The sequence below is a fragment of the Phragmites australis genome, chromosome 10 (genome assembly GCF_958298935.1).
Source record: "Phragmites australis chromosome 10, lpPhrAust1.1, whole genome shotgun sequence".
Lineage (NCBI taxonomy): Eukaryota > Viridiplantae > Streptophyta > Magnoliopsida > Poales > Poaceae > Phragmites > Phragmites australis.
This window is the reverse complement of record NC_084930.1, coordinates 14,925,717-14,950,486: the sequence shown is the minus strand read 5'-3', so window position 1 is coordinate 14,950,486 and position 24,770 is coordinate 14,925,717. Positions and strand designations below refer to the sequence as shown.

The following is a 24,770-nucleotide window of genomic DNA, read 5'->3' as shown; positions in this document are numbered from 1 at the left end:
CGAAGTCTTGCATTCGAGGCTCCTCCTCCTCCGCCTCCTTGAACACTCCAATCTCTAAAGCGTGGCACACAACAACATAAATAAATACAAACAAAGCACAAAGTAAATTCCAAAAATTATAAAACTAATGGGAAAGGGAACAATTTGAATTTAGATTAATATTAGTGAAAGAATCATCAAAATAAGAGTTAAAACACAAGAGATATGGACTTCAGAAGTTGGAAAAAAAATAAATTCAGGAAAAAGATAAGGGGAGAATATTTCCTAAATATTCTTTGGAAAAGGGATTTCTGGAAAACAGGAAAATGTTACTGTACTATACACTTGGTTCATGGGCCAGTAGAACAGAGGGACTTTAGCCTAGGGTCTATGGTGGACCAGGGGAGTGGACTGGGTGACATGGTGGCTAACTGGGTTAAAGGGGGTGGGGCCGGAGCTGATGTGGCGCCGAGGTGGCTACCGACAGGGATGACACATGTTAGTAGGAGAGCGATGGTCAATAGGGTGGCACTGGGATGGCGGTGCTAGGAAGCTCACGGTGGGGTTCACTGGAGAACTCATTGCCTACGGCTCCAGGCCTTAGGTCTGACCGAGAGTTGGTCCACGAGGGCTAGCATAGCACGACGAAGCCAATGGAGGGCACCTCGGTGGTAGGTGGTGGCCAGAATAGTGCCAGTGGTACGCCAGAGCTAGGGAAGGTGGGGCCAAAGGAGGAAAGATGTGGAGAGGCGGTTTGGGTTGGATTTTTGGAGCTAGGGAAGGCGGAAGCATGCATGGGGTATGGGGAAGGTTTCTCCATGCTCGGTTTGGCTGGCGAGGCATCACCAGTGACTGGCTATGGAGACAAGGTCAGTAGACATGGTGGCATGGTGGGGGATTGGAAGAGAAGGAAATGGGCTGATCAGAGTGGTGATAGAAGTGGTGGGTGACCATGTGGAGCTCGTCATGAGGTTCAATTGGCCAACAGCGGCCTTGGGCAGTGGATTGACGACGGTGGTCTCTAGGGAGGGAAAATACAGTGAGAGATAAAGAGAGGAAGGGGGAGGGCGAACCTTGCCTTGTTGTGCTTGGTGGAAGGCGGTGAGGAGCAAATGAGGGAGCGACATGGTTTTTATAGCCGAGCGGAGTGGCAATAGTGCTGGCAGTGGGGTCCAATGGTGGTGCTTGTGTGCGATACAGTGCGGCGATTCATCAAAGGGTGATAGCGCCGTCGATGTAGCATTGTAGACTTTGCGTGCCATGGGACGGGGAAGGTCGAGCTCAATAGTCAAGGCGGGGATGTCTTTTTCTTCATGCACATGCTCGTGTCGGCATACTCTAGGGCACGGTCGTCATGCGTGGTGACTATGGGAGAGGAGCGGCAGAGTAGGTGTGGTGTGAATGACTACTCTGTTGGCGGTATGGGGCGGCGGTGGCAAAGGTTTGGCTAGTGGTGGTGTTGCGGCTCGACGGCGGGGTCCATCGGTTGGTAAGCTCGGCGCGTGCACGAGTAGGACGAGGAAGAAGGGGCGATGGACTGGCTAGGCTGGGCCACGGGAAGGAGAGAAATGAGAGAGAGCGGGCCAGATTGAGTCCAAAGAGAGGGAGGAAAAGGAAAAGGTTTTGGAAATTATTTGGATTTGATTTTTTTATTTTTTTATTTTCAATTTGCCAAAAATTTGAGATGTTATACAGTGTTGGCGATTCGTGTACTTATGAGGGCTTGGCGACTTCACTCCCAGTGGCTCAGCAGGTTTTACGCATAGTTCAATTTTCCATGAACTCATTTAATTTTTCTTAACTAATCAACTCATGCATTGCAGGTTGTCCCATGTAGGATTTCTTCCTCTTGCACAGATGATTCAGGCCATAGATGAGGATGTTGGTCCGCATCAGGTGGTTGAGGGTGACAAGGATGAGGCTGATGGTGATGATGGCCAGGTGGAGCGATCACAGTGGTTCCTGTTTGACGATTCCCTTGTTTCGGCTTTGGTGGACCAATGGAAGCCGGAGACATACACGTTCCGCATGCCATTTAGGGAGATGGCATTCACGCTACACGATGTCTCCATGCTCACTGGGTTACTGATTTCTAGTAAAGCGATCAGTCCCTTGGTCACTCCACCTAGTTGGCTGCAGGATTTGTTCAAGAGGTTCTAGGGAGTTGTACCTTACCCATTCGATGGGGACATCTTGCCCATTTTGGTAGATCAGAAGCACGGCCCAAGAAGCAGTGGTTGGAGTAGTTCAAGGTTAGTAATATTATTTTGTTGCTTTGTTAATTTCATATTGCAAGTGGTTTGTCCATTTATTATGAATCAATGACTTATGTAGGTGGAGAGGATAGCCGAGGATCCCACTGACTACCAGGTTGCTCGACTCCTAGAGGCTTACCTGCTGTGGTTGTTCGGTTGTTTGTGAAGGTGGTATGCCCTAGAGGTAATCGTAGAGATGATTGTATCACATCTATGTTTATATACTTTTGAATAATGTGTTATCCCAAATGACTATCATTTACATTGATTAGCATGTCACTTGTTCGTGCAACTATTTATTTGTATCATGATGTTATTCTAAATTGATCCATGGTCACGTATCACTATGATGATTCATAAGACCAACACATGTATTAATTGATGATCACATTTCATAGATCATAGGTATAGAGATACCAGTTCAATAATGTTGACATTTATATTGGAGAACATGATGTTGGATAGACCCACCTTGAGATACTACTGGGACTGTTATTTATGATGTGACATCAGTTGTTATCTCAGATGGTGTACCAACAGGATCTTTAGACCTGAGATCGTCATTAATTCCTAGAGTGTGTAATGGCATACTTAGGGGCTACCAAATGCTATTTCTTAACTAGGTAATCATAAAGGTATCGGGTTTGTCATGAAACATGTCTTAGGGTGTGAGCAATTAGGATGGAATTTGACCCTCCTTGATAACAGGAGAGATATCTCTGGTCCCCTTGAGTTAGTTGAGTTGAGAAAGTACATGGCCATGGAAATATGATTAAAGAGTTAATCATGATGAATTCACTACTGAACCGAGTGAATGGTTGAGCTATCATAAGGGTGGCACGTATCTCGCCTTGAGCTTGAATGGTATCGTGAGGTAAGGGATCAGTGCATGTGTATATCAAGGTTCAGGAGATATGATCTTTGTGTATACTCGGGAGTCAACATGTCCTTCTAGGGACCACTATTGATTTCGGTTTGGAAAGGGTTTCCGATTCGTAGCCATTTGTACATGAACCTAATAGGTCACACACTTAATGGGTTGGAACAAAACATATGAATTGAATACATATATGGATTTGATTGGATTGTGATCCATGAGGTGTTAGAGTCCTAAAGGGCTTCCAATGTGGGTGCCCATTAGCGAGCTCTATATAAGGAGAGATGTGGGATGGGGCGTGGATAGGTGAGCCACTCCCCACTCTGAAACCCTAGTCATAACTCTCCACACGATCTCTTAAAACCCTAGCTACACGCAGTGCTAGCATATCAGCACTCGACGATCCTGCCCTATACGTGTAGATACAGTAGAGCCACTGTTGCTACTGGGGCGCTGATCTCCTTGGTGTGAAGATTGCGACGCTTCTGTCTGACTGGTTGAGAACCTACTCGGCCTACTCGCCTGGTCATGGAACACGATGCAACTACTTGGAGCTAGTTGAGGACGTGATAGACCCGCTCAAGGAACTTGTCGAGGAACTTGTCGAGAAGCACGACCAGCTGGTCGAGGAGCATGACAACCTGCGCGGGGCTAGTCGTGGATCTGATCGAGAAGCTGCTCGAGGAGTTTAACGCTCATGACATTGAATCGGTCTACCTCAATTCTTTTTTTGCTGCACTGCGTGTCAATTAGTAACGATCTATGATCTCCTACTTGCATGGTTTCCTAGGTCAATGTGGTAGAAAAATTTTGTTTTTAGGCTAGCATAGCCAAACCGTTCCCCAGCAGTTTGATGTTCACATCCACCCATGGGAACATCGTGAATGCATGTTGGATAGCCTATGTCCTGGCTATAGCTAATGTAGACATCAATGATGTACCTCAGATGTCCTGGGATTTAGCCATTCTTGGCGCCACGTACCGCGCCATGTTCGAGGCCGGTGTGAGGACACATAAATCGTCCATTTTGGTGGGTATGCCTCTACTACTTCAGCTGTGGTCTTTGAGCGCTTAGGTTGGATGACCCCTTGTTGATGAGCCCATGGCCCCTTCAGGTACGATCAATACTATTAATATTCCTCAAATCGTACAAGGTCCAATTACAAGAGCACGTGCATGACAAGGTCCAACTACCAGGTGAACTCGTTCCTAGCTGTTAATGCTTCCTTGGATGGATTACTACTAAATTCTTGTAATATTTTATTACATAGGAACATGGGAGAAGCATTAATGATATGTTTAATTCCATTATAAATACTTATGAGCTCAAGGAGCTCTTAATGTCTGGAGGCAAATATACTTGGAGTAATAACAAAATAAACCAACTATGGAAAAATTGGACAGAGTCTTAATGAGTAAAGATTGGGAAGAAATGGTTCCCTTATCGACTCTTAAAAAAACCCTAACAAATACCTCTGACCATAACCCTCTTGTGTTGAATACTGGAGATGCTCTTGATAAATAACCAAAACTATTTTGTTTTGAAATGTCTTGGCTCTCACACCCTGATTTCAGGGCTAAGATTACTAAGATTTGGAGTAAATCTCTAACAACTAAATCTAACTTAGATGTGTGGATAATAAAAGTAAAAAGAGTTAAGAAATTTTTGAAAGGTTGGGGAGACAATATTAGAGGGGAAACCAGGAAAAAATGAAAGATCTAAATGAAGAATTACTGGCCCTTGAAAACCTTGAGGAGGAAGATGCCATAAATGAGACTCAGCTTAGGAGGAAGTGTGAAATCCAATCTGAGTTATTGTATAGGTTGGATGAGGAAGAAGTTTATTGGAATAAAAGATCTAGTTCTAAATGGCTCTTAAAAGGAGACAACAATACATAATTTTTTTCATAGAATCACTAATGGAAGAAAAAGGAAGAACACTATCTTCTTCTTCTAGCAAGACGATAGGACCATTGAGGGTGATGAAAACCTTCTCCTTCATGCCACTGAATACTATAAAAAGCTTTTTGGTCTTGGGGATAAGCCTTTATTCCATTTTGAAGCTAATTGCTAGAGTGGGGATGAAAAAATAAGTGATGAAGTAAATACTGATCTGACTTGACCTTTCATAGTAAAAGAGGTAAAGAATGTTGTTTTCTCTATGGAAAACAACACTGCTCTAGGACCAGATCACCTACCTATCGAATTCTACCACCAATGCTAGGACATTATTGAAATTAAGCTGATGAATATGTTCCAGGATTTTTATGAACATGATTTGGATATGTGTACACTGAACTATGGGGTTATTACCCTACTACCCAAACTGAAAGAGGCCAATAAAATACAACAATATAGATCTATATGCCTCCTAAATGTAATCTACAAGATATTCACAAAGGTGCTAACCTTGAGGCTTGAAAAATACATGCATAGATTGATATATTGTTGCCAAAATGCCTTTATGACGGATAGAATAAAATAGAGTAGTGGGTTGGTGTTGAAACTTGACTTTGAAAAAGCTTACGATAAGGTCAATTGAGAATTTCTTTTCGAATGCATTCAACAATGAGGTTTCAATGAGAAATGGTACCACTAGGTGAAAGCTGTGGTAACTCAGGGTATCCTCAGTGTCAAAGTTAATGGAAAAATTGGGCTTTATTTCCAAAGCAATAAAGCTGTCACGCAAGGAGACCCATTGTCCCCCTTTCTGTTTAATATCACAACTGATACCCTTGCTAAGATGTTTGCCATGGCCAAACAAGATCAACTTATTAGAGGATTGATTCCTAGTTATATATAGAATGGTATTGCCATCCTTCAATATGCAGATGACATAATAGTGCTCTTGAAAGATGATGTACAAATGACAGTCAACTTAAAACTTCTGCTTTACAATTATGAAGCAATGTCTAGCTTCAAGATCAACTTTCAAAAGAGTGAAGTCCTTATGATTGGACATGAAGAGGAGAAAAAGCTTTTTTATGCTGAAATGTTCAACTGTGCCATTGGGGAGTGGACTATTAAGTATCTTGGTGTCCCTGTGAGCAGCAGCAGACTTCAGGTGATCCATTGGGTACCTTTGTATGAGAAACTAATCAAGAGACTTGATGGTTGGCAGGGTAGCTGTCTCTCTCTTGGGGGCAGAAAAACCCTAGTTAACTCCAGCCTGAGTACTATTCCCATTTACCACATGTCCATGTACCTACTACCTAAAACAGTTTATGTCAAACTTGACAAAACTAGAAAAAAATTCTTTTGGCAGGAAGGTAAAACTATAAAAGGTATCATCTTGTCAAATGGGACAAAGTTTGTAGACCTAGAAAAAAGGGAGGTCTGGGAATTCAAAACCTCAACAAGTTAAACATAAGTTTGTTATGTAAATGGTGGTGGATACTAGAAAATGAAAATGGTCTGTGGCAGTAGATTGTGGAAGAAAAGTACATTAAAAACAGAAGTATCTCCCAGTTGAAGCCTAATTCTAAGTACTCCCCTATGCGGAATGACTTGATAAAGGTAAAAAAAGCTTCTACCTTTTTGGTAGAAAAGTGAGTATTGGAAATTGTACTAAAACAAATTTCTGGCGAGATGATTGGTGTGGGGGAAGTGTCATTCATATAAAAATTAAAAAATCTGTTTGAGATTTGTAATGAGCAGAACATTATGGTAGCTGAGGCTGCCTCAAAACAATGGACCTTCTCATATAGGAGGTGGCTTAATGAAGATCTCCAATGCCAATTAAGAAGTTCGAGAGATATTCCAATGACCCATGCTTTGTCTTCTGAGAAGGACAAACCTATATGGAATTGGGGACAGTCGGAAAATTCTTTGTCAAGTCCATGTATGAGTATTTATGCAGAAACCAGAATGGCTTGCCATATAATATAATTTAGAAATCCAAGATCCCCTTGAAAATCAAAATTTTCATGTAGTTGTTGCATCAAAATGCTATCCTTACTAAGGATAATCTCACCAAGAGGAAATGGAAAGGGGATCCCAACTGCATTTTATGTTCTGAGGCAGACAATATCAACCATCTGTTCTTTGGTTGCACCTCAGCTAAATACGTGTGGAGTTTGGTTGGGCTAGTGATTGGAGCTAAATGCAGACCAACAAACATCGATAAGTACTTTTTGTGGATTAGCCATTTTCTTCCTGGTGCTAAACAATTCTATATGGTGGTCCTTGCAGCAATAGTTTGAGCTATTTGGAGAATAAGGAATATAGTGATTTTTGACACACAAAAAAACTGTTCGATCTCCTACTAAGATTGTCTGATGTGCATGCTCTTTTTTGCGTTATTGGGTAGGTCTCCAAGTGGGACAAAACCAGGATGTGCTGATGGCCGGCCTGCAGATCATGTAGGAGACGGTGCTCCTCTACCACCCTAAGAAACATGAAGATGAAACTACAACCACCCAAGCTATTACAGTCAACAATTGTAACCAATAGGTCCGTAGAGGGTGTGCTGTTATGTGCAAGTGTCTATCTGAAGTTGCTTTTGGTCCTCTTGTGGAGTTCTGGCGTAGGGGTTGACTCGCCATTGGTACATAACTATCTGAACTTTGATGGGCACATATGCGTGCAGCCTAATGGTCACATATGTTGGTTATTTTGGAGAGTTTTGTTCCAGTCCAGCCCTAGCTATTGTGGTGTTAATCCTGGAAGTTTGAGCATTAGAATTAGCTTGTTTTCCTGTATTTCATAGTTTGGAACTCATTGTAATTTCATTGCTTTAGAGTAATGAAATTCGGGGATAACCGTTGTGGAAACAAAGTTTCAGTGTTTATAGGCTCGATAATTAGCATAGTAACTCAACAATCACCTGACAACTCAATAACAGTACCAGTTGATTTCTTCTCCTCGTGCACTTGAGGGGCACCGGGTCATAAAGTAGAGACAATCTCTTTGACTGAAGAGACCCTTCGGCTCCTTGATCAAATGATGTTTTCCCCTTGTCGCCAGCACCAATGGGGGGAATATCATCAAGATCAAGGATCTGGGTGGTGAGAATGTGTTCTTGATGGAAGGCTACACTTGGAGTCAAAAAGACAAATCTGGTCGAATATGTAGTAATCAACACTGCTTTCTTACCTAATAAAGTTCCTACCTCTGGTCGAGGGTTGATGAGGGAGTAGGGCTGAACACAGCATTCTTGACCTTCTTTAAAGAAAAGTTTGCTCAACCGAGCTAAAGTATCCTGCAGAGACATAGTTGAAAAAGAACAAGGAAGAATCACTCAAAAGAGTTTGATTGCAACAACAAAAGCAGCAATATGCTAACTAGATCTTACATCCGACCGCATCCCGGGAACTATCTTTATCCTATGCATATTCCCAGGCAAAGCATTCTCGTGCCTTCAAGGGGCTCAACCTCCGATTGATGAAGTCCTTGGCCACATGCCAACCGGTTGAACCACTCTGTTATAGCTCTCCAATCCGATTGACGTAATAGGCAGTGTGGTTAGGCTCGTGGTGCTTCTTCATCCAGGATGGATTTTGGTAGGGATGGAGGCCTCTATAGGCTAAGGGAGAGTGGACTGGGTCAGGGTTGGAGATATAAAACCAGTATTTTTCTAATCTTTCTACCAAGAGTAGATTAATACAACCGGGATATAAGAATTCTTCATTCCAAATCTCAGCTGAAAACCACATCCTCCGACACACTTTTCTCTTTGTTCTTCTTCAAATGATAAAAATACTGAAATAAATTCAGACTCGGCTCGATACCAAGGAAAGCTATGCATAGGTGGACAAAAATACTCAACATTGTGATTGAATTTCGATTCAGGTGGTGGAGCTCAATTTGGTAGAAATCGAGTACTGTGAGAAAAAAACTAAGAAGCGAGAACATTAAAACCGCAGCGGAAAAAGGATTCTAAAACCACAATCTCATGTTTGAATTTGCAGGATGGGAATTCTTCACCTGATGTTGGCCTCTAGTTGCCCCAATTGCGAGGAGAAATGATTTGTTCTCCTTCAACCTCTTGTAGCCATGTTTCTTGCATCGTCGAAATCGCCCAGGCCTCATTTAGGAGCCTCATCTCATCAGACTACTATGGGGAGGCATTGCTGGTCTTCACGCTAGATTTCTCCTCCAATGAGGAAGGAGCGGAGTTCTTCATAGGGAAGCTAGAATCCATGGTCTAAGTCTTCAGGAAGTGGTGCATATTTAGGTGCAAAAAGATGGAAACTTGTATGAGAAAACTGAAGGCAAGAACAAGGAAGGATTCCTATAGTCTAGGTTTGTACGGGGAAAGAGTCTAGGATTTAATGTTTCCGTGGCAACCGCTTCCATTACAGTGGCACTTCATGTGACATGAAAGACATGATGGTGGTGTCGTGCGAATCTCTGCACTCCCATCCAACTGCATTAAGTGCGCCTATACCCAATGTTTCAAATTTTGGAGATCATTTTAACTCTACTTAGAGACGGATGTTGAGAAGTCATGCTTTTAAGCCTTTCTCAAGTCCCGAGTGCGGACAACGGTAGGGTGCTCGACCCAATAGTGTTTCCACTTGATACTCACAATAGAGCTTTTTCTGGCTTGATTATTTTGACTATAAGCTTGACCTACCATACTTGACCAAATTCAGACTTGGAGGTACTCAGGTATGCGCTTGTGGAAATCCTCCTTGTTGAGTAGAGTTAGGGTGCTACTGTCGAATATCTAACATAGGGTATATATGCATAAGGAATATACCATAAACAGATGGGGTATATCATACACCTGATGGACAACTCCGAATGCTGTAGATTTGAATATGCGGAACCCGGTATACTCAGAGATCATGAAAGCCTATACTAGGAAGGTCTTAATCGAGTTAACCGACTCGAGTACGACTAGTATCTTAACAGGATTTAGTTGTCTATCCTTGACCAACAAGATTGATGACTCTTGATCAACTACAGCAGGCTCAACGCGGCACAAGAGCCCTATATAAGGCAGGGACCCAGACCCTAGGAGGGAACAGGAGAAATGGAAGAGGGAGAGAGAAGGGAGAAAAAACGGATCTCGCATACACAACTAGACACAAGCACCAAGAGTAGAGGAGTTACTCGGTGACTTCATCCTTAGGTTAGACTAGATCTGATCTACTTTTTGTAATAGGTTTAGCCACATTGCTTGTACTCGAGAGGTTACACATACAGCAACCTCCATACATGACATAGGGTATTACTCCAAACGGGGGCCCGAACCTATCTACATCGTGTGTCTCACTTCACGCTCAATCCCTGATCTCGAAGGTACCCCAGTCTCATTATAGACACATTGCCAAGAACAAATCTTCGACGGACAGGATTTGCGAGCCACAAAGGATGATGAACCTCTAGAACGAAGCCCTACTTCAGGAGTTTGCCAACCTCCTCCTAGATTGCTTGCTTTCTATCTTTCATAAATCTCCACTGCTTTTGTAGCATAGGTTTGGAGTCGAGTTTCATAGCTAGTCGATGCTCGATCACTTCCCTAGGGACTCCAGGCATATCAGACGATTGTCATGCACCCACATTTTAGTTTGCCCGGAGGAAAGTGATGAGCTCGATTTCCTATTTGGGATCAAGGTTTACTTCTATCTTGACTATCTTGGCTGGTTCAGATGGGTTGAGGGGCACTACTTTGACTCCACCCCCTTCCTTCTTGTCCTTAGAACCATCGTTGTTCTCATCTTTGGCAGTGGCATCGGACTGGGAGGCCTCAGTAGGCTCACGAGCTTGGAGTCCTTGATCTTGGTGGTGGATTGATGCTTCTAGAGCTTAGACTCTACGCCTTTCAAAGTGGTTGCTGCTCGACAAAAGTGTTCAACCATATCTAGGCTCTACTTATCACACTTGACTACTGCACGCTGATCTCCATTGATGGTTTTGACCCCTTCGGGATCTGGGATCTTGAGTATCTAGTATGCGTAATGTACTACAACCATAAACCTGCCGAGCATTGGGTATCTTAAGATCACATTGTAAGCCTTCTCGAAGTCCGTAACATCGAAGGTTAAATTTTCTATGCAAAAGTTGTCAGGCTCGCCAAACGTGACCCGCAACTTGATCTAGCCAAGAGGCATGGTCGATGAGTTCAGAGTTATGTCGTGGAAGGGTTCAGCTCCTTTCTTGAGCTCTGACCTTTCGATCCCCGTCCTATCTAAGGTCTTGGCGAAGATGAGGTTGAGCAAACTAACCCCATCAACTAAGATCCGAGAAGACATGATGTTGAGGATAGTTAGCTAGACCACAACCGGATACCAACCTAGCTGCGGAACTGCGGCTGGATGGTCAACTTGGTCAAAGGTAATCTTGACTTCCGACCACTTGAGGTAACAACGAGACCTCATAGAAATTGGGCTCCTCATCTTTAGTGTCCGATTTAGCCTGTTTGCTATGATAATGAGCAACAGTAGCCTTGAGCTTATCAACAACCTTATTTTTTATAACTTTGCATATGTCATAGTCGTGTTGGTTGGTCCGATGGACTGGACACCACTTCCCGCCACCTCAGCTTAGGCCTTTGTTGTCTCTACTGTCGCACGACTTGCCCTTATCAATCGCAGCTATAGTCGTGTCTAGACCCTTACGCTTTTCATCAGGTTTATTCTCCTTCCCTCATTCTTCAAAAACTTGGGCTTGTCTTTGCTAGACTCAGTTTTCTTGGCGTGTACCTAGGCTTTGGAACGCTTTGCGCACTTGTCTGCCAACTCAAAGAGTTCCTTAACCGTATGAATCTTCGAGGTAGCCAACTTTCCGATGAGATCCATATCCTTGATGCCTCGCTTCAAGGAAATGATGAATGAATCGTCGGAGATGGTCGGATCGTAATACACTTGTCACTGAAGTTGCGAATGAAATCTCGAAGGGATTCATCCTTACCCAGATTCAGCTAATGAAGATCGTCTTCTATCCCCGAGCGCTCGAACGTACCCTAGAAGTTTGCGATGAATTGAGCCTTCAGCTTAGCCCATGACTAATCGAGTTGGGTAGCAAGTTTAGCAACCAGGACCTCGCAAGTCCATCGAGGGTGGTTAATAAATCATTGGCCATCACCCTGTTGTCATCACCGGCTGCTCGAATAACAGTGGTATAGATCTGTAACCACTCGTTATGGTTGAGCTTCCCCTCGTACTTCTGGATCAGACCTACTTTGAACTTCTCGGGCCATCATATTGACCGAAGCTCATGCAAGAAAGCTTTGCAACCTCTGTTGAATGCATCGAGAGGAGATGATATAGCACTATCACACATGTTCCTTCGATCGGGGGAACCATGTCGACCATCTCATCTTAGAGATCTATGGTAGTTGTAATGATGATCATCCTCACATCAGTCCTCACGGCAGTTGTCTACCACTCTTCGTGGATAATGCCAATCATTAGGAATGCGGTTCCTTAAGTCTTCCTGATTTATTCCCCTATGGACAGGGTAGTTACAATTTGGCCCACAAGGATGTGCTAGAGTTTGACCACCCGAGCTTCCCGTCTGTGATCCCTCGACTCAAGGATGTCTGTGTCTGTTAGGGAGCCTAGAGCTACTGGGGTTATTCACTTGAGGCGCTTTGATTTGAGTCGTGATGAGTAGAGTCTTAAGTTGGTTGACCATCAGGGTCAGTATATTCGACGGATCCAACTTGAGGAAGGACCTTAGAATCATATGAGCCCCCCAGATGTTAGCTTTCAGAGTACTGAAAATATCACTGCCCAAACTTGGTTGTGGTCGAGCCGATATCACTTCGTGATTACTATTCTGAATGAGTTTGTTCCTTGATCTTTGGGGCACTACTGATGGAGGCGTATCCACATCAAGTCGTCGTTGAAGACCAGGATGAACTTGACCTCATGCGGTCCATTGATGAAGTGTTATGTCAGCGATAGCACCCGACGGTAGCACCTCCGTGGTGCCAGTTCCTATGTTAGCGACTATCATCGCTGGGTCTTCAGGGATTTCCACATCATCATTCATCACAACATTCGGATCTCCAACGTTCTACTCTACTGGTGCTTCGCTGCCTCTAGCCATAAATACGAATCGATTTGTTTGACTGCTCTGGCCGTCGATGGAGCTGTCGTTGTCACTTTTCTGACTTTTGCAGCCACTATTGGTGTCCATGAACTGGAGAATGTTAGGCTCCTTGGGATCCCAATCGAGGTGCCCCACCTTGCGGTATGCGTCCAATAGGTTGGACTTGAGAATACCAGTGTAGATCAGTCCACCCCTGATTGTCCCTATGGTAAACCAAAGTTCCGAAAGTGATCTCGGATCTAGCGGGAGGTGATTTGAGGATGACTGCTGTCGACTCAAAGTGGTCATAGAAACCGGTGTCAGAGAATCCAATGCGCATGCGCACTTAAGACATGATCGATCTTGAAAAAAAGGAGAAGACCCCTACCTGGCACACCAACTATCGAAGATTAGTTCCTGACAATATATCCATAATTAGACTATGGTACCTTCAAGATCAGAGATCGAGCATGAAACAAGACACGCGATATAGACAAGTTCAGGTCGCCGGCTGGAGTAATACCCTACGTCTTGTGTAGATGATGTTGTATATGTATCCTCTTGAGTACAAGTAATGTGGCTAGATCTATTACAAGGAGTAGATCGGATCTAAGCTAATCTAGAGCTGAAGTCGTCGAATACGTCTGCTACTAGGATCTTAGTGCTTGCTACGAGTTATGTATGCGAGTTGAGTTGTCCCCTCGGTTGTAGAAATTGTGGAGTTGTCCTCCTAGGGGTCTAGTTCCCTTCCTTATATAGGTCCTGGCACTACCCTCACTCCAATCATAATCGACAGGGAGGCCTCTTGTCTTGTCTGCCAAGGCAATGCAGTTGAATCCAGCCTGAATACTAGTCATACTCGAGTCGGTTAACCCAATCGAGACCTTCCGAGTATATGTACTCATGATCTCCGGGTATACCGGGTTTTGTTGACTCGGTTCCACAATATCTCGAATTGCTAAATATATGAACAAAGTGTCATGTCCATATACGGTGTACTCCTTATGCGTATATTCTCTATGGTTAGATATTAGACGCGACATGCCATTGTAACTTGTCGTAGATTATATAGGAATAAGGTACGAGTCGTTGCATGTTGCCTTATGTTCTGTAGCTGCAGATAGGCAACAAATACTTACAATGAGCTTTATATGTGATGTAATTTATTTGCATTAATGAAATGGCCATGATTTATCATTCTACCAATACATCTTTTTCAATGTCCAATGTTTCCATAGGATTCCCTGTCTTCCATGTAGAGCCAACAATAACTCCTTGCTGAACTTTTGTAGACACCAAGTAATAGCTTTCATAGGTAATCTCTGCCAGGCATCAATGCCACAACTTTTTTAGCTTTTACTAGGAATCCTTGCTCATTTGTCCTTGTGCATGATACTCCTATGCTCCAGCCCCCATCCATGCCCATGCACTCAGCCAATGCACCAGCCACCATAAATAACCCCACCCTGAACTATGGATAGACCACTCCTTCCTCAAATCTCTTAACTGCAATATTTTCATTAGCTCTACCAAGCCCACCCAAGAAATATTGGGGGACTTCCATCGCCCAAGGGGTCGAACTACCGATGTGCTTCTGTGGTAACCCTTGTAAGCTTTGTGAGTCCTGGGACATCTCCTACACCTCTGGCAGATGCTTCTTTATGTGTGCCAACTACCAGTACGACCTACCTCGATATGGACCGTATGAGTACCCACTGGTATAGCGACATAGATCACCCATGTGGTACTTTCTATATGATTTCATGCACTGCCTTACTAATCTCCCCTCTTATTTCATTTGTCCCGTCTCCTTCACCTGTATGTGATTTTATGGAATGGCTAGACAATGAGTAAAATGAGCACCAGAAGCAGTGGGTTAACATGAACATGTATTAGAGGAGGGAAGCTTACAAACGCTGCTAGTACGAACAACATCAGGAGGAACTACAGATGAAGCGACAAAAGGAGGAGCGCATGAGGAAGGCCACAAAGGAGTGTGTCGTGGCTCAAGCACACGAAACAGAGAGGGAAAGGAAGCGGGAGAGGGCTCGTCGCACTAAGGTGGAGGAACCCGATGCCTTGAGAAAGGGTAAATATCCTAGGTGCACTCAGTAGAGACTATCTATTGTAACCCAAGCTATTCATTCCCTAAGGCATGTTATTTTTAGCATCGTTACGCGATTAGGCTAGTCTTTATTCGTACCGTACATACCAACATTTTTTATCGTTACCTCTATATGGTTACGGTCCATTCACGCTACAACGAAAAACCCTATATCTAGTGTAATATTCATCAGCATATGTAACCTTTATGCCGGGTTTTATGATAACTATGGTTCAAAATTACTATTGTTTGTAAATTTATATTTTCCACCATCATAAGGTTACTTCTCTCAAAAAATTACTCACACAATTTTAAATCAAATAAAAAAATAAATGTCGACAATTTTACATCAAGCCAAACTTTAAGAAAAAATGAACTACTCCATGTTGCCATTTGGACAACTATTTGCACAACAAAATATTTCTAGCTGAACTAGTCCAACAAATTAAAACTAATTTTTCCATGCATAAAAAATTAAACTAATTTTCATATTTTCGGTACTAGAATACGACAAAAATAGCTAAAAAAGAACATTTTTCATCACCAATAGATGAAATTTTTTTTTTTCATTGTGCGAAAATATTTTCACACAAATGATCTGAGAAAAATATAATTTTTGCGGGACGGAACAACGAAAACTTGAATTTTCACGCTTTCAATCATAGAAAATATTTTTTATATTTCAATGAAGTTTTCACTAATCCAACCTGCAAAAACCTAGTCTTCACTTGTTCATTATGCAAAAACTAGATGTCGCTGAACATCTCACGACATTGGGGTATTTTTGTAATTTTTCGAATTTGTTCAATATTTCTGAAATTTTCATAAAAAATAATATTAAAAAATCTCTAGGGAGCACCTCGCCATTTATGCTTCACGCATTACTAAAAAAATAGCCTTTATTGCCGACTGTTAAATCGCCTTTACTGTTGGTTTTCAGCAGGCAGTGGGTAACAGCAAAGCGTGGCTTCTCGCCCCGGGACACTAGGGTGGTCCCCTCGGGGAGGAGTGTTTTAAGGGATTGACTTTGGTAATTTTGAGAAATTCAATCACATTCAAGAGCATTTCGATCTTTTGAAAAAACGAATTTCGAGTTTCGAAGAAGACAGGCCCCCAAGAAAGCCACTCCGCCTAAAGAGTCCTATTCCTATCCGGTCCCCCTCTCCCCAGGAACCGACCGTTTGGAGTATAGCCAAGTGGTAAGGCATCGGTCCAATAGGGTATTGTTAAAAGATCATCGATTCCTACAGAAATCTAGTGGATGGTTTGGAAGGCTGGAAGAGTGAAGAAAGGTTCTTTACCCCCGAGGAAAATGGAAAAGTAGAAAATCTACATAAGCATTGATGTCATCCCTAGGAATTTTCATTATTATTCAACTTTTTTTTGGACTAATTAAGTAAAATGGACAATAAAGGCGCTCGTACATAAAGTTTCTATATTGGAGCTTTCTAATTAAATAAAATAAAAATATAATTAGACCTGGCTACATACCTAAATATCATGGCTAAATTTTTTAATTTATTAAAAATTAAAAATAAATATGATCATAACTAAAATTTCCATATTAGAGAATGCTTATTAATTAAAATATAAAAAATATAATTAGAGCTTTCTACATACCTAAATATCATGGTTAATTTTTCTGATTCATTAAAAATCAAAAATTAATATGCTCATACCTAAAGTTTCTAAATCGGAGCTTGCTAATATTAATTAAAATATAAAAATATAATTGGAGCTTGCTATATATCTCAATTTTATGACTAATTTTTCTGAATCATTAAAAATCAAAAATAAATATACTCATACATATAACTAATGTAAATCAATAATAAAGACACTTTCCATCATAAGCTACTAATTAAATCTTCCATATCATATATGAGGTATAGTTACATCCATATTATCTTAAAACATCATGGCCATATGTTCATCTCCATTATTTCAAAATCTAGAGCACTTAGCAAATAAAATTCAACTACAAATGGATTGGAGATGAAGTTACGTTCCTTAGAACACCTAGGGCATGAAAATTCTCCAAAAATTTAAAGCCCTTAAGAAATCAACAAAAATAACCGCCACCAAGCAAGAACAAAGCTCATTTCTATTGTGATCGGATTTGGAGAAGAAGAGAACCATTGGTATAAGCTAGCAGTGATGTCATACTATCACCGTCGATCGGTGGGTTTAGTTAATAGTAATAATAGATCTAGACATCACTACGGGCTCAAGCCATCGGTTGACAATGATGTCCTTTTATCATTACCGGTTCGTAAATCTGAACTGACAATGCTTCTCTATCACTACCGATCTATTAGCAATTAATAATAATAGACCGGTATATAAAACATATTATGTAAGTAGTCACTTACTATCCTCTTCAGACGAGCAGCAGACCGTGTCTTCTGTTCACTGAAACGGCGCGCAGGTATTAACGGTAAGTCGTGGTGCGCACCATTGGTAGTACGCTACGTTTTGCAAAAATAGCCCTTCAGGTGAACCATATGTCTTCAAGCAACCCCTACCTAGAGTATATGGTTTGAGGAATCAGCTCATTTTATATGCTATTATGAGACCATTCTTCGATATTTGGTGAGATAACATCGTCTTTCATGTTTATTCTGCACTATGCTTTTGAGAAATGAAATTTGTATAGGTCTAACCATTCTATTTCTTAAACTAAACAAGTTTGCTGCGTTTGAAAGTTAAGCTTCTTTACAATGTAGCTCTGGAAAATAAGAAATGCCTGGGTTTTCAATGATTCGACTCCAACTGTTCAAAACTGTCTGGAGTTTCTACAAGAGGGATTTCGCTCGTATAGTTAATGGAGCTAAAGATTCTAAAAAGGAAGATATGTCTGAATGGCTTTCTTCTTTAGAATAATTTTGTTAGGGCTTTTTTTTCTTTGTTTTTGGTTGGTAATTTGATTTTGTACTGTTTCTTTTTTTTTAATTTTAATATATATCCAGTAGGGGACGATAGTACTGTTTCAAAAAAAAATTGTAGCTCTGTCCATGGTGAATAGTGAAATTTGCTCTCGTCCTTCGACGGAGAAAACATATGGAAAAATGCAAAGCCCCGAGGCAACCCTTGCCCTGAAACCAAATTCTTGCCCAACACCAATTTCTAGGCAAGAAAAGCCTTTTGCGGGGATCCATAAGTGCCCTCATTGAGGAAAAGAAAATGGGGCTGCTAGCACTGGATGTCAAATTCGGGCGCTAGACCCTTGCCCTAAATAATCACATCTAGAGTTCCATCAGAAAATGCACCGCAACATCCGCACTCAACAGTTGTAACAAAAAAAATTGTCTGCAACAAAGCAAATCAATCGTAGCAATAAACTATGATTTGGGTCTCCAAAAACGAGGAAAAAAAAATCTCAAGCTCTATCGAATTAAAAGACATACTGCAACAAATTAAGAAACATACTGCAACAAATCGATAGCAGTAGAACAACATGCAAGAGATGTCTTGCAACAAATCAAAAGATCTACCGTAGCAAATCAAAAGACCAACTGAAACATATCGAAAGCCCTACCGCAACATGCAGGAGGACTCTTGCAAACGAATCTCTACAGCTGAATCAACATGAACACACGACCAAGGATTTTATAATTTTTTCATTCACCATTTCAGTTTCGGTCTTTTCACTGAAATTTCGGTCATATCAGAGAAACAAAATTCTAAAAATGCGCAAAATTTTACCAAAATATATGCAAAATTTTAATCCCTGCCCTGGCCTTGGCTTCCTTTGGCGGACTCCGGCGAGCGGGAGGGAAAAATTTAATCACAATAGATGGGATCCTTGGTGCAAACAGCGGCGAGCAGACGGAAGATGGCCAGCACAAAAAAATGGAGCTGTCCAGTAGCAAGGTGCTCGAACGGAGTTCACAGTTCCCATGAGAGAGATGGGGTAGAGAGAAAGGATATGGAAGAGGGAGTGGATCTTCACCACGGGAAGGGGGTGAGCTTTCCCTTTTTTTCCTTAAGAGAGAGAGAGGGAGAGATGAGATGGAGATGAGTTGGGACGGAGAAAAGAGCGAGGTCGCTAGAAGACGGGAGTCGCGTGCTAGGTGTGCGGAGTGGGCGAGCTATGCGGTGGAAAGGGATTCCAGAGCGTCCAAACGCAAATGGATCAGGAAGCATGGGCTGCGGGCGCACTCTTGCCCGTCGGATGAGCACGCATTTCCGAAAGAAAAAAAGAGAGAGGGTTCTCTTCTTATCCCACAAAATAACACAAGTGTGGGATCGATCAACCCTGCGTTGATTTGGAGCGTCAAAACGCGATCGGACGGCATGTTTTCTGATCTCTGATTCACCGAGCATGCATTGCCAAACTGCCAAAGCTTAGTTCGTGGGCCCGCCCCACTTCAATGCACATTTATCACTCATGCATACACGTACTCCCAGCCGGCTTTCCTCCCCCTATTTATGATCCTTCGACTCTTCTCATGACCATCCACGAATGACGCAACGGTCGACCTCAACATACGCTTAAAGAAGCTAGCTAGCTCGATAGCCAAGATCCTCCACTCGCTCAGTGCAGACATTCTCTCCTACCCTTCCTTCACCTAGACAGAGACAAACTTCGTACCTTGCTTTTGTACGTGCTAGAAGAATCATGGCCGACGCACTGTGCGATCAGCTGTTCGCTGACGTCGACGGCGAGCTCCCCCACCACTCTGACGCCGACGACCTCTTCGGCATCCTGGAGGCGTGGGAGGACTGTGTGACAGGCGCCGGTGCCGCCTTGAGCCCTTGCGGTGTCGATCAGCCGCTGGCTGCTGACGCCGCGGTGGCAAATGGTAAGCGGCAGCGGGACTGCGAGGACGGTACGGTTCAGGCACCCAAGAGGCAGAGGTCCGCGCCGGTGTCGTCAGAAGCTGCGGAGACGGGCGAGGAGGGTATGGCGAAGATGACGTCGCACATCACGGTGGAGCGCAACCGGAGGAAGCAGATGAACGAGAACCTTGCCGTGTTGCGGTCCCTCATGCCCTGTTTCTACGTCAAGCGAGTAAGATTCGGTAGCCTTATCTACTATATGCATTAGTATCGAAGTGCTTGGTACCTTGATCGATTTCATGGAATAAGTCTGAGAGCAATTCAGGTTCTTCGTTATTCGTGCACGTTGGTCGATAGATAGAGCTGTTCCATCATTTACTACTCCACGTTCTACTAGTACTATCATTCAGTAACATCGATTATCTCGTTAGCCCGTGATACCCTGGAAGTTATGTACTCTATAACATCCACTATAATAGCTTATTATAGCATGTTTATCACATTTTTAGCTCTAAATGCATCTTATTGTACCTTCCTTTTGCATTCTTTGTGTAGGGGGACCAAGCGTCCATCATAGGAGGGGTGGTGGACTACATCAAGGAGATGCAGCAAGTTCTGCAGTCGCTGGAGGCCAAGAAGCATCGCAAGGCCTACACCGACCAGGTAATCCTCAGCCCGCGGCCGCCGGCGTGCTGCAGCCCGCGGCCACCGCTGCCGCTCAAGTCCACGCCGCCGATGAGCCCGCGGCTCGCCGTCCCGATCAGCCCGAGGACGCCGCCGGCGCCCGGCAGCCCGTACAAGCCATGCAGGAAGCCACTGCCGCCTCTCCCTCTGCCCCTGTCACCGCCTGGCTCAGCCTACGTTTCCCCATCGATGACGCCCACGCACGAGTCCGCAGCCTCCTCGTACCTTCCGTCGCTGGACGCCATCGCCACCGAGCTCTGCGCCTACGCTGCCAACAAGCAGCAGGCGGTGCCCGCAGCGGCTGGCGGGGTCCCCGACGTGAAGGTGGAGTTCTCCGGGGCGAACCTGGTGGTGAAGACGGTGTCGCACCGCGCGCCAGGGCAGGCGGTGAAGGTCATCGCCGCACTCGAGGGCCGGTCGCTGGAGATCCTCCACGCCAAGATCAGCACCGTCGACGACACGGCGGTGAACTCCTTCACCATCAAGGTGTGCACCTCGTTCTTGTCACTCTTCATAATTAGGCCAAATATTCCAAGAATTTGCAGTAAGCATGCTGGGCGGGCCTACCTAACCTACACTGCCTGGACATAGTGCTAACCAATGGAACACCATTAGGGCAACACTGATGCAGTGATGCAGGCAATAAAAGCACTTGTTTCATGTGAGCTTTGCATGTAACGTGCATGGAATGCGTGTTGAAGCTGCACTTGTCATGAATGTGGTAAGGTAGCTAGGTGAGTAGCTAGCCTAGGTTGTACCTGGACATTGGCATCCTGGCACAGTAGATCTCAGAATATACAATTACAGTATAGTGAATAAACCGGTAGTAGAACTGTATCGCTTGCTCTCGGACAGAGTGACACTATACTCACACAGTGAACTGATGTTGGCTCCTGCTGTTCACTATGCATTAGCTCTTGTTGTTGTGGACTTGTGACGCAGTGCTATACACATCATCTTCAGAGCTTGTCTGCTTTTATTATTCTCTTTTTCTGAGATGAGTTTTGTCCACATTATATGTTGAAACCATCAATTTGTTTATTGGAGATAGTTGGATAATTTAATTTCGGCATAACGTGCCCTTCTAAATTAAGAGATAAGCAGATTAGAGTACAAAGTGGGCTGCAGCATCCGGGCGACCACCGACTCATCTTATTTTGTTTTACCATCGTGTCTACAAAAGGAACGAGTCATTTCTTTAATTATGTTGCCTTGTTAATTTGACCTTTGATCCCCTGGTAACATCAAAATCGCACAACGTACGGCTTTAAAACACCTATGCTACAACAGGTTCATGTATCATGTCAAAACACATTACTTCTATGAATTAATTCCTTTTTACTTACAATAACTATTCTTCGACTCCTCACTTAATTGCGTTTCTTAACGAGCTATATATGTTTCCACAGATTGGAATCGAGTGCGAGCTCAGCGCTGAAGAGCTGGTGCAGGAGATTCAGCAAAATATTCTAAATTCGTCGAATTTCCACTGTTGACTGAGAAGCTGCAGCTGATCAGGTGTGGCAGCTTAAGATGTCTGTGAATAGCTGGCCGAAAGGGGTCACATAGTGACACCTAAAGATCTAGGTCGCAAGCTAGCCAGCCAGACTAGACTGATGGTCATGTTACTACCATATTAGCTCTCTATAGTTGCTGTCACCGACGGCTACGTGCATCTCACGATGTAGAGCTCAAGAGTTTCACACATTATCTAAAAGAATGTTGCAGTTGCTGATTATATTGTTCATTTCATCTCACAACCTCAACTTTTAGGCCAAGTCGCCAATGCAATGCAAGTTCACCGCAACTGCTGCGGTTGCTCTAAAGTTTGCCCTAAATTGCACGGGCGGACGTGCTAATTGGATACTAATATGCAAGTTGGCATTTGCAGCAGGTAGCTAGAGCCAGGTACGTTCTTCTGCAGCTGAAATGGACTCTGAATGCATCACGCTGTGGGTTTACTGAAGAGTCTGTCAATAGGGCCATCTTGTTGGCCAGGGATTGGCCGAGAGACCAGAGTTAATTTCCGCAGACTGGTCACGGGGTTAGGATCAATATTGATTCCAACCCATCTAATAGGCCCTGCCATGTATTCAAAACCGTCCTCTAAAAGAATGTAGTCAAAACGTAAGTACTGCAATTTCGGAGTAGTCCTAGAAAAAAACTGTACATGCAGATTGCAGACACAAATTCTAAACTTACGCAGAAAAGCACAGATCCGGAGCACAGGCTTCTTTCTTATTCAGGATAATTGGATAAATGGCACTGCAAGTAAAGTCACAGTTCAATACTGTTAGGAATGCCTATGAACTCAATACACGCTCGCTCCTTTTTTTAGGGGAATACATCCGTTCAACATGAGTATATTGCTAAAAAAAAATCTACGGATAGGATTGAATATATTAGGGCGTGTTTGGTTTACAACCTTACAGTGCTAAGTGAAATTCCAAGGATGACGTTACTGTTTGGACCGGGTTCCTAGATAAGGTGAGCCTTCAGATACGGAGATATCGAAGAGCTCTCAGAGTGACACGTGTTGGAGACGGAACAGTTTTTTATATCTCCTCCGGGTGCACTGTGGCTCTCACTACCGGAGACAGCTTCTTTGCCGAGTGCCTCAGGCACTCGGCAAAGGACGATATACAGTCGGCAAAGGCTTTGCCGAGTGCTACACTCGGCAAAGGGCGCTCGGTAAAAAAATTGTCGGCAAAGACCTCTTTGCCGAGTGCACTTTATCAGGCACTCGGCAAAGGCTTTGCCGAGTGCTAAGCTGACACTCGGCAAAGGCCTCCGCTTTGCCGAGCGCCAGTGAATCAAACACTCGGCAAAGGTGGCGTCTGTGCCGAGTGCCACCTGGAGGACACTCGGCAAACAGGCCATCTTTGCCGAGTGCCTGGACCGTGGCTCTCGGCAAAGCATGTTGTCAATTTGCCGAGTGTCATGGCCATTGCACTCGGCAAAGTGACTGACAACAGCCTTTTTTATTTGTTTTTGACATCCCATCCAAACAAACAGATATATATATAACAAACATCACCAACATCACATATATATCATCAACAGCACATATATATCACCAACACCACATATATATCACAAACATCACATGTCTCACAATATATCACAAATAAGTTCACAAGTAATCCAAGTGCTCCATCATCTACAACCATAATTGCAAATAGAAGTACCATTAACAACCACAAGTATCATCACCAAGATGGTCAATGAAACTGATTTGGTGAATGATTCGCTGAAGCATGAGGATCGTTCGATGCCGCCGATTGATTCTGCACAAAGGAGAAGAGATTGCATGTGTGAGACAAGATAAATATATACCATACATGAATAAAACTTTCATACTCCACTAGGTTTGACCGTAAGCATGAACATACAAACTAAAACATTTATACTCACAGGAGTAGAATAGTGAGGAGGTGGAGGTGGAGGTGGAGCGAATAGCGAAGGTGGCGGAGCCACACCTGTAGCGGCGCCAATACTTTGCATGTACTGAAGAATCTCCACCATCCTCCGCTGCTCGGCCTCCATCGTCGCCTGCATTTGCTCCCGTATCCTCCTCTCTTGTTCCAGCTGGGCCTACAATATATTCACCCTAATGTTACAATAATGCAAAGGAAAGGTATGAAAAAACCAATGAACGACGAATAAACCAGGAATAACCTCGAGTGCCTCCACCCGGTGGTGTGAAGTGTCCTTCCGAGGTCGTATGGCCGGGCTCGTGCTCGTGCTACTTGCTCGAATCTGGGAGAGACTGGGAGTAGCGGCCGAGTCGATTGCGCCGTCGCCAATCCAGTATCGCCCATGCTTCTTGCCTCCTCCCACCCTCATGACGACTTCTCCATCAAGGTCCTCGGTGCTCGGATCGTACTCTGGCCCATGGACCTCCCTTGCCATCGATGTGTACTCACTAAGGCGGTTGTGGACGGTCGCATTGCTGTACGCCTCGGGCCCGTCCTCCGGGTTGTAGTCGACGTCGGACGTCGCCTTGCCCTTGTGGGCCATAGCAAATGCCTTGAAGATGGAGCAAGGCTGGCCACCATGTGACGCCGACTGCGAGAAAAACAGCAAGATGATTAGAAATCATGCA

The 24,770-nt window shown here is 43.7% G+C and overlaps 1 protein-coding gene across 1 annotated transcript; it reads left to right on the top strand.

The window, feature by feature from the left end:
• The first annotated feature begins 19,729 nt into the window (after nt 1-19,729).
• LOC133883353 (transcription factor SPEECHLESS-like) lies at nt 19,730-22,350 on the top strand. Its single transcript, XM_062322657.1, has 3 exons — nt 19,730-20,213; nt 20,537-21,151; nt 22,075-22,350. Exons 1-3 carry the CDS (start codon nt 19,821-19,823, stop codon nt 22,159-22,161), a joined length of 1,095 nt encoding a protein of 364 aa, XP_062178641.1. The 5' UTR covers nt 19,730-19,820; the 3' UTR covers nt 22,162-22,350.
• Nucleotides 22,351-24,770: the final 2,420 nt, after the last annotated feature.